At 39.9% G+C, this 11473-nt stretch overlaps 1 protein-coding gene across 1 annotated transcript; it reads right to left on the reverse strand.

Moving 5' to 3' along the window:
• Positions 1-4322: 4322 nt before the first annotated feature.
• PLPBP (pyridoxal phosphate binding protein) lies at positions 4323-10259 on the reverse strand. The gene is made up of 8 exons (XM_053464458.1): positions 10141-10259; positions 9137-9244; positions 8899-8934; positions 7791-7866; positions 7484-7618; positions 7221-7363; positions 5073-5171; positions 4323-4634 (listed from the first exon to the last, which is right to left on the reverse strand). Exons 1-8 carry the CDS (start codon positions 10228-10230, stop codon positions 4497-4499), a joined length of 825 nt encoding a protein of 274 aa, XP_053320433.1. The 5' UTR covers positions 10231-10259; the 3' UTR covers positions 4323-4496.
• Between the last annotated feature and the right edge of the window lie 1214 nt (positions 10260-11473).

An 11473-nucleotide genomic window follows, 5' to 3' on the forward strand; every position in this document is an offset into this window, starting at 1 on the left:
TGCCAGTTACCAGGAAAAGTCATGTCATTAAAAAATTGTAATGATTTTTATATTTATATTTTTTTAATTTGACCATTATTTAATTGGAATCCTTTTTTGAAATGTATAGTTACAGCACACACATGTGACGGCCATGGCTCAGATTTTCTTCCATTTGGTTGCGTAACGGGGGACAGATATGTTCATCCCTAGCAGTTGGAACAGGACGAGTTCCCATTTTAAGCCCCTATTTAAATATAGATTTCAAGTTGTACGTCTCCCGAGCATAAAGATGACTGCTCGAACTAATAAGTCTGCTGATTTTCTGGTGCACATGCAGATGTTGGGCTCACACTGAGCGCACATGTCTGGAGTTCCTAGGAAAGCAATAAAATTTGGTTTAAAGAGAGATCATAGGATTACATACCATCTGCGTCAATGTCCAGATTAAGAAATGTTACTTTATACAAGAATTCCATTCTTGCTGGATGAGGAGCAGTGGAATACTGTCAATGGGGTAAATGAACATCTGGGTCAGAGGAAGTGCCACCAGCAAGGTCTAACCTTCTGTGCCCTCTGACTACTCGGGGACGCTCTTTGTGTCAGTAATGTTTCAAATGTGGCGATTGTATTCAAAATGGCACACCATATAGGTATGGAGAAGCCGTGGGACTGGTCTGCCTTTTTTCTCATTAAGAACCTTCTCATTTAAGAAGAAGAAAAATAAACACAGAAGGAAAAAATACATTTAAAAAGGAAGCTCAATTCTGAAATGAACAGGTATGGAATTTACTTTGTATTCTTAATTGCTTTGATGACCTGGGGACCTCTAATTGGTGCTTCTCTTGTTTTAGCAAGTATTACTAAATAATAAATGTACCTTACTGTTTGAACTCAGTGGCTTAATTAAGACTTGGTATGAAAAGACATGTTGTTTACTTACATTGCAAGTCTACAAGGGATCTTCACAATTAGCCATTTAAAAAAAAAAAGATGATAGAAGATCCAAGGAAACTTTATGCACTTATGGAAAACAAAAACATAATACTACAAAGAAACAAAGCAAAATTAAAATAAAGCATTTAAGGCACCTTTTAGGACAACCATCAGGACAACTCTTGATAGAGACGTTCTTATGGTATAACAACCCAATGACGAGAACAGGAGGCTGAGAGAATGATCAATGAATGCTTGAGGCTATTGATAGGCTATTAAGAGTTAGTATGATGCTATGATTCTGGAAGTCCGTATTCCGCTATGGAACGGTACAGACAGAGCCCCTTTCTCCCAGTACAGCCAATAACCCCCAGTGCCTGCGGTCTGTGTTTTCCATTCATCCAAGCATGTCCAAGGGAGCTTATGGACCAAAATTGTACCTAATTGCTCCCAGGCATATTTCTATGCAATTACACGTTTTTTTTTGTTTTTTTTTTTGCATAAAACCTCAACATGATTTCTCTACCTTTTTTTTTTTCATTCCACCTAATGGTGCAATCAAGCAAAACATTTTGCAGCTTATAATCATTATCTCCTATGCCATTTTCTGCTAGGATTATGGAGTAGATAGCCCTTATTACCAGATGCCATTGACACCCTAAAACACTTTATAACAACCTGACAAAATCTCATCAATTTAATGCTGGCCATCACTGAAATAGCCGACGAGTTGTTGCTTTTCCTGGTCAACCACACAGCTTCTATTTGTACAAAATATTTCCGTCCCAGAAATGGTCATTTTACTGTACATGGGCCTTCGTGGTGTAGTTAAAGCCTATCTAGAAAACCCAAGAAGTGCCAATTTTTGTTAAGGAAACAAAATGGACCATATGTGATGGTGTATTCCTTCCATACAACACAAATAATTTCTGCTGCTATGGCAACAAAGCATTTCAGCTGTTAAGTGTCCTCTCTTTGTTTCAGATAAGGACAAGCTAGAATAGACCTGAACAGAGGAAATATAAGAGGGAATATTGTAGGTGGAACTGCATCTTAAAAAGAAAATGCTAAAGGTTGGATAAATTGCTTGAATATGACCATGCCTTAGATAAGACAACATTGCTGTTTTATACACATTACACTTTATAGCGATTCTGAAATTTGCCACGACGGCGTTACAAACGTATTTATCCGGATGACTTTTCTGTAATGCCATTAATGGTGACAGGCGCTTGCCGGGTGCTGCTGCATTACACAGAGGCATTGTCTTAACACATAAAGGTTATATAGATGACTTTAGCATGGCTTTCCTCTGATATGTCAATGTAGGCAGCATGTCAAAAAGCATCTGTTCTGTACTGGGTTGTTTTTTTTTTCTCAAAGGTGAAATCCCTGATGAAGCACAGCCTTTCATTTCCTTATGTTTATATAGTTTTAGAAGTAAAAGCGCCCCCTTTACCCATAAGAAATAAAGCAGTAACCAGGGAGAAGAGAAGGGCTCATTGTCGTCCTCGTATTCTGTGTGTCGGGGGACAATGATGGCTTTAGCCTTAATGAATGGGTGGCAGTAAGGAACACTATGATGCTTATGTTCCAGCAAAGGTATGAGAAGAGACATGAAAGAAATCCACAAAAAAAAAAAAAGATATGTTATTGTAAAGAGCCAATTCATAAGCGCAGGACTTAAATTCCAATAAGGATTTGTACTTACCCCAGTGTTTCATGTAGTTGCATATCTACAAGTAAATATATATCATGCATACAGTCCTCCTAAACAGAGATCCAATGTGCAAGCATTTGTCAGAATTATAGTACAGTAAAAATACTAGTTATTTTAAATGGTAAATAAGTGGATTCCCAGCAGAAGTGTTAGAGGCTTATGGCTATCATGAATCTAAGATGAGACCAACGACTGATTAAGGTCTGAGTCTTTATATCAGGGAAGATTAGATGGGCCAAATCTGCTGCCAAATTCCATATATCTAAAGGGGTAGCAGAAGCATTATTAAACACTCATCTACAGACACCAGACAAGAAGGATTTTCCATCACCTTTACCCACCATAACTTATGTAATTATATATATATATATATATACACATATTGCAGCCAAAAATATAATGAGGTTAATACACATTATGCTAATGCTTGTCAGTACATTATGCCATTAAGGTGATAAGTTTCTTGCAATTTACATGAGAAGGTTGTCAATGTGATTCGGGTGAATCCTTTGTTGTGTTGGGTAGACACGGTATGTTAGCATAAACAGCGTACGCAAACACTTATATACTGTACATTGCCGTGCGATTCTTCTCCGTGTACTCGTGTTTGGGTTATGAATGATGGTAGAGCAGCGCCACATGGTGGCAGTTTTGTAGAACGCACCCACATTCTCACACATCCACGTAATAACGAGTCTTTGTCACTGGGTGTGCGACTAATTGGGAGCTGTGACCTCTTCGACAGAAAAGTCCAGAACAGAAGGGAAATGATCTGCGCACAATCAACATTTTGTTCTATGCACTCCAAAACTGGTGACCATTCACTTATTACTAATCTAGAGTTCAGACAGAGGCCGATTTGTTCTGGATGGTTATAGTACAGGCTCTATATACATAGACGTATATTTCTACATTACAGGTTAAAAAGAATATTGTGTGGGAAATTTGACTCAAAGAACGAGCCTTCTGTTTCCAGAACGCAGTTTTATTTCGTCACAGCGCAGCTGCGAGACACATCTGAGATGTCACATTCACTATTGAAATGAAATAAAGAACGACGTTACATGAACTAGTCCTGGGCCCGATATGCAAGCCCTGAAAGGCAACAGATGGGAGTTTAACACATACAAGGTGACTGCTCCAGAAACATTATGGCAGGGCTGGTTTGGGGCACAGATCCTAAACAGATGTTCAGTTTTACTTATAAAAATGTGGTCATCCCCCTTTTACAGAGCAATTCCTCTTGTTTCAGGACATGCAAAGACATGAGCAATCTGGCAAACCGGGCAGTCCTAGAACTCAACTCCTGCTCTCGCGGCAGCACCAATACACCAGTGTGTGGCCACGGGCTAGATACATGTGGCTGGCAGATACGTCATTTGGAGGCCATTTTTTTTGTGCCGGGCTGTGATTGGAAGATAATCTGGTGCACAATGGTAAACGGAGCAATCACCAGTAATATCCTACTGGTTGCTATGTTGACTGCACCATTTTGTACCGGGACCTGCATTGTAATTTTGTAATATTATAATTCAGTGATAACGGATTCAGGGTTTCTTACTATTATTATAGCGAAATAAACCTTCTATCCAATATCATATAATAATCATTTTGTTTCCTCCCAGCATGATTAATCCTACCCTGCACAAAACATGTCTTTTTCCAAGATATAAAGAGTCCCTATAGTATTATTCCGGCACTATTTAGGGACTACCTATGGGGCTAAAATGGTTTGTAGATTATGTTACTAAAATAAAAATATCCATATGTTATCTAGAGCAGGAACACAATATCTTAATTACCAAGATACAACATCTAGTGTCCCCATGATCTTTCAAGTCTATGTGGTCTGGTTGAACATTCACTTCTCTTGAACAGAGAGGTCCCCTAGTTTGTCCTGAGTAGCAGCTACACTCGGCTCCCCTTTCTGCGCCTTGGAGTAAACGCGTTCACCGAAAATGGTACTGCCGACACGGACATTCGTCGAGCCAACCTCGATCTAGGAAGACAGAAGAAAACACATAATTATCAAGCACAGTGACGCAAACAATATACATGAAGAGAAGTTTAGGCAACAACCCAAGAAAGACCTCTGGGTATCATCAGCAAAGACATATGCAATACATGGAAAAGGTGAAAATAAATTATTATTTTTTTATATAACAGATTTCCCTCCTTGTCCTGGAAACATGTACTTTTTCCACTTTTCACAGTTGCAAACCTTGTCAGTAATGTCGCGCAGCAAATGTTTTCTCTAAGTTGTGACGCTGATCAAGTCAGCTCATGGGAAATCCTAAGCCCTTGCGTTCATAAGACTTACCTTTTCTCAACAGAACATGAAGCAAGGAAACTTAATTTCTAACCTATTCATACAAATATCCAGCACTATTTTATATAGTGTTATTTCACACCAGCAACCTACTGTACGTCTACTCACCGCATGCTCAAAGTCATTAGACATCCCCATGCTGAGCTCCACTTTGTCCAACTGGAGTCCCAGTTTTTCACACACCGTCTGCCGTTCAGCCAGCAATAACTGCAAAGAGAAGCAAACCAGTAAATCAACCTTTTTTCAAGTTACCTTAATACATCAAGTCCTTCTGCTCTGTTACAGATGACAAACGTGGCCTTAATATTGGAAAAAGTCACATGCCAACAAAATCACCACATTATGCTAAACTAGGGCGGCAGGTATACGCTAATGTTTAATAAGTCTTAAAAGAATATTTTAACAACGTGACTAAATGTTAGCAAAGTATCCCAATTTAAATGGCACGTTTTCTGAATTAAACAGGAATCGCACAGGTTAAAAGGATTTAATGGATTATCTCATGGACAATCGTGAAAAAGATGGTTACTAGAATAATTCATTTTGTGATCATACGAAGTGTGTGACATGTATGACGTGGACAGACCTGCTATTGTAAGACTAGTGTACACAACATAAGAAAACGCCACGATTGCAAATATGCACTAGGACAAGATGTCAAGGCTTGGCCACTATCTAAGCATCCTGTAATGATCATGATGTCACACCAATGCAGAGGATGATACTGAACTGCAAAACCGTTAACTGATATATTTAACGAATCATTGGTAACGGGAGTTGTCCCTGGGGATTGGAAAGTAGCGAATGTTGTGCCCATTCACAAAAAAGGCAGTCGGGAGGAGTCGGGCAACTACAGGCCAGTTAGTCTTACATCTGTAGCGGGGAAATTAATGGAAACCATGTTAAAGGAAAAGATTGTTGAACATCTGAAGTCGCATGGCTTTCAAGATCAAAAACAACATGGGTTTTCCTCAGGAAGATCTTGCCAAACAAATCTTGATTTTTTTGATTGGGTGACTAAAGTAATTGATCGCGGTGGTGCGGTAGACATTGCGTATCTGGATTTCAGTAAGGCCTTTGACACTGTCCCACATAGAAGACTTTTAAATAAACTGCAATCTCTGGGTTTAGATCCCAATGTTGTTGAATGGATTAAGGATTTTATTAGTGATATTGCAGATGGTCTTGATGGAAATTTATGTTTATTTGCCGACAACACAAAAATTTGCAACAGGGTTGATGTTCCTGGAGGAAGAAGCCAAATGGCAAACGATCTAGGTAAACTGGAAAAACTGTCAGAGCTGTGGCAATTGGCATTTAATGTAGATAAATGCAAAGTAATGCACCTGGGGCATAAAAACCCAAGGGCAGAGTATAGACTATTTGGTACTGTCCTAACCTCAACGTGTGAGGAAAGGGATTTAGGGGTAATTATTTCTGAGGATTTAAAAGGTAGGCAGACAATGCAGTAGAGCAACAGGTAATGCTAGCAGAATGCTTGGTTGTATAGCGAGGGGTATTAGCAGTGGAAAGAGGGAAGTGCTCATGCCGCTGTACAGATCACTGGTGAGACCTCACTTGGAGTATTGTGTACAGTACTGGAGACCGGATCTCCAGAAGGATATAGATATGTTGGAGAAAGTTCAGAGAAGGGCTACTAAAATGGTTTATGGATTACAAGATAAACCTTACCAGGACAGGTTAAAGGATCTTAACCTATATAGCCTGGAAAAAAGACGGGACAGGGGGGATATGATAGAAACATTTAAATACTTAAAGGGAATCAAAAAGGTAAAGGAAGAAGTTTATTTAAAAGGAGAAATACTACCACAACAAGAGGACATAGCCTTAAACTAGAGGGACAAAGGTTTAATGGTAACATCAGAAAATATTACTTTACGGAAAGGGTAGTGGACGTATGGAATAGCCTTCCAGCAGAAGTAGTAGATGTTAATACAGTAAAGGCATTTAAGCAAACATGGGATAGGCATAAGACCAAGCTAGATATAGGATAAGGGCAGGTACTAAAGGAAAGTACTCAGAGGTTGGGCAGACTGGATGGGCCTACTGGTTCTTATCTGCCGTCACTTTCTATGTTTCTATGAAATCCAGCAACATTTATGGCAAACACACACTAACACACCAACATTGGGTGGGGGATAAATAAGTTTGTATTAAGCACAAAACATTCAGCCATGATTCAAGAAGGCTTCTTTCACTTGCCAAAGTGTGGATATAACTTGAGAGGGTGGATACCTGAAAATCTGGGTTTGGACCTTGTGTGACATCATAACCAAAACTTCCGATCGTCATCAATCCCACAAACTCCAGGCATGGGCACTTCTCCACGATATGTTTCACTAGTTGCACAGTATCACCTGCAGCAAGGCCATGTTTACCTGCAAAGAGAGTGGGTTTATTTACCCGATGTGCAATGACCACCTTCCACGCGACTGACACATGCTCAACACAATGAACCTGGCTGCTCGGGCCCATCGGTGGCTCATCATGGCACTTACTGTCCTCATCACTCGTTTTGACCTGCACCATGATCTTTAACTTCTCGGACGAGCCTTTCTTTTGCCAGGAGCTGTTTACTTTGTCAGCCAGTTTCGCAGAGTCTATGGTTTCCAACATGTGAAGGTTTGGGACAGCTGGGAAAGGAAGTGTAGAGTCTGATAAATCAGGACATATAGTTTTATGTTTCAGAAGAACCCACCATTTAACTCCCAAAATCAATGGGCAGAAGTCACTGCATCTCAGCCGGAGCAGACAGGGATATGCCTTCTCATATAGAATCCACAACGGAAGCTACGAGGGACTTACCAACCAGCTTATTAATGTGCGTCTTCTGGAGATGTCCAATGAAATGCCACTTGATCTCTGGACAAGATGACAAAATCTAGGACAAAAAAAAAAAAAAAAAACCCACAACAAATAAACAGTTTCTTTTACACAAAGCATAGTAATAAAAATAAACAACGAATATATTTTGGTAACGGACGGGAAAATATAACTTAACTATGATTATAAATAATGGCATTTTAAGTTCATTGAAAAACATTTAGCTAACGCACTACTTTTTAACCCTGCAGAGAAGGTATTTGTTGGAGAGCGAGGGCAAATCTACTGATGTACCCGGGTGATTACCTCCACAGGGGTACTTCTGACCTTGCATCCTTCTACCTGCTGCTAAATTAATGTGCCACCATAATTAAAAACCATTTAAATCAGTGAACAGATGGGGCGAAATGAACGGTCTTACACCTATATCCGCGCTATACTCCCGGCACTTGCCATGTAGATCACATAGGTAACGGAAAAATCAAAACCCACCCTTATTAAATAGCAGGCTAATGAACCTTAAAGAAAATGTTATTCAACGTACTTTATATATACTTTGTATATATATACTGTGTTTGTATCTACAGATTACAGAACATAATAGATATGTTAGAAACCCACCTTATATTTATCCCATAGGAGCAGCCATTGTTCTAATGGACGGGCATGATTATCCCTCCCCTTTTGTTAAGTTACTGCCCCTCTTTGGTTGAAGCTGATTGGTCCTGGTTGTCTTTTTAAGGGGCAGAGGGAGGAGAAATGTAAAGTACAATCGGGAAAAGGAATTAGATATGCTATTTCTGCCACAGATATCAGTTCCCTTGGGTAAAACAAACAGTCCCTTACTTTTAAAAACTTATAGCACAGAATCAAGGTAAAAGGGGTGAGAATTCCAAAAAAAACATTATCTATAACTATGCATTATTCAGAGCCCATTCAGCCATTCTGGCTCCAAAAACTTCAAGCGTTGGACCTTCCTAATTCATGGCGAAGTCGGAGAGATGAAGCGTCGCGACCTTACCTGCAAGCTCCCTATTTAAGTAAATAAACCCGGAAGTGAAATTCCAGGTTGATACTGAGAATAACTTACATTTGTGTCTAAAGCCTTTTCACTAAGTTCCTGGACCTGAAAACAGAGAAAGGTCTTTAGTAGCAATTTAGACGCAGTAACTCTTCCACCACCCAGTGACATTTTTATTAAAATCAATAACGACTTAGATTTTAGTGTATAATAGCGATACATGTGGAACAGTCATAACACACGGTGTTTCTATAGGGTAATAAACAATGCTTGATTGACCACGTGATAAAACAATATATCAACTTACATAGTTCTCCCCGAAATATCTCTGTCCGTGTTGGTAAGCCTCGATCACCATATCTGCCGGCTTTGTTTTACTGACGGCCACCAGCCTGGGCTGAATAGATGGCAGAGCCTGGAAAGAAAAGAGATACGTTCAATAAAGTGTTTCGAACGGGCCTGTGTATGTTGTGCAAAGATAAAAGCAAGAGAGAGAAAAGAGAGGAAAAAAAAAGACATGCATATTCTTCGCAGCGGACAATGACAATATTCAGACAAAAGAAATGAGGGAAACACACCTGGATAAGGTATTCTGGGAGTTGTAGTTCTAACACAGCTGGGGATCTAGATCAGGGTAATATGTCTGGAAATGCAATATGGTTCATGCTCTGACCGTATTGTAATTATTATTATGCTTTATTAATTAAAGGACTCAGGAGCTTGCAATCTATGACACTTTCATACAAAGGCCCTGGCAAGAATGGTGAGTTTATGAGGCCCCCCACTTATGAGCATAGATTGTAAAGGGATTTATTTGTCTTACTGGCAGAAAAGATGGGGTACAAAGAGGCAGCGAGTAGCCCTAGTGCATAATATACACCTACCAAAGCTGTTGTCTATTGCAGAACTATAACTCACATAATGCTCAGCCACCTATTGCTCCCTGTCCCATTTTTTAAAACAGCAACAGAATTACTTGTTGATTACAAAAAAAATATCTTAAATTTGGAGTTCTCACTATTAAAAGCCCCATTAAACGCTATTTCTTATGTCACAATAAGTGGGAGCTGGGGGCACAAAATGAAAACTGCACCCTAAGAATAGCACAGCATGCAGACACAGAGATTCTACAGGTATTGGTTAGAAACTCATGTAATGCTGAGTGCAGAACAGCTCTCTGATGGGATTAATAAAACATGAGGTATAATAGGTTAGGTCACTAGCTGTGCAATAGCAAGCAGACTGGTTATTTAACACTAATAGTTGTAAATACTAAATCATCCCTAGACGGCTATTTGTATTTCATATCACCTGCGATCGCCTGGCTGCAGCATGTCGCACCCTTTCTCGCACAGACTGCAAAGCTCTCCCTATCTCCTCAGACATGCCTGCCCTCCACATTCTAGTCGGCTACTTCCGTTCCATCAGCGGCTAAAACCAAACGCTAACTCTACAGCCAATAGAAATAGAGCACTCCGAGCGTTAGCCAACTGCAGCATCGGAACTTTGACAATGGGGCGGAGCTGCAAAAAGGAAACGGGGAGGGAGGAAAGCGGCCATATTGAGAAGGTCAGAAAGGAGTTTGGATTAGTCATAGTGAGTCGTGTCTGATGAAGCCTGACATATAGTAACGCGTTTATTGTCAATGTGCTGTCAGGAAGCAAAGCGAAACGTGTGTCTGTTTGTAACTTCAATACAAAAAGAATGCAGTCATGTCCATACGCTAAAATGCACTGGAGCCAAGGTGCACTATACTATGTGTAGTTAGGAGCTACAATGTGTGCAATAACACGGGAACAAATACATGTATATAATAACTATAGGAACACTTCAGCCATCAAATACACATTAAAGCTGGGGCGGCCCCTTAACTGTTTTATGGTGACCCCCTTTGCAAATGCATGGGATGGGGGGGTCTGTAGGATCCCAAGTGACTTTCCTGCCGCTGATTAGCTGTCTCGAATGGCCAATCAGTAGCGAGAAGCATTGGACCACAGAGGCGATGTGAAGCTGCATCGCTGCAGCTGCAACTTCTCCCTAATGCAAATACATTTTTTTTTCCAATTTTCATCAATGCACATGAAAGGTAGGTATATCCGCATCTCTGGAAGGTCTGATTGTGGAAGCAGGCAACTCATTCACTATCCTAAGAAAAAAGACAGGTGCCAAGATCTCAGGTACAGGCCAAAGACGAAATCATCTCTCAGGTTTAGACAAGAAGTGAACTATAGCAATCACATGAAGGGTTACACTGATTTCTGTAAACTTTGTGAAAGCAATAATCTCCCAGACTGCTGACACTTATACCGAGTGAATACTTTGTGAGCATTTACTAGCACTTCAACAAAGGCGTCTATCATGCGCTCAATATTAAATGATAGGCAAAGGTCCACTGTATTATTTCTTATGTAGTGCTAATGAGATATAGACCTAGTGTGTGCTTAGGTGGTTAGTGTTAGGTGAAACTTAAAGTTTTCCATTGATGTCCTCGCTTCGCTATGTGTGTGTAAGTGCATAATATAATAGCTTTGTGTGTATATAAATGTATGGATTAGATTGTGTGTGTATGTATGTTAGGTGTATGGTGAGCATGCATGCGTGTGTGTATGTATGTTTATAAGTGTATAGTGTTAGAGTGAGCATG

This window comes from Spea bombifrons, chromosome 4, assembly GCF_027358695.1.
Source record: "Spea bombifrons isolate aSpeBom1 chromosome 4, aSpeBom1.2.pri, whole genome shotgun sequence".
NCBI classification, from domain to species: domain Eukaryota; kingdom Metazoa; phylum Chordata; class Amphibia; order Anura; family Pelobatidae; genus Spea; species Spea bombifrons.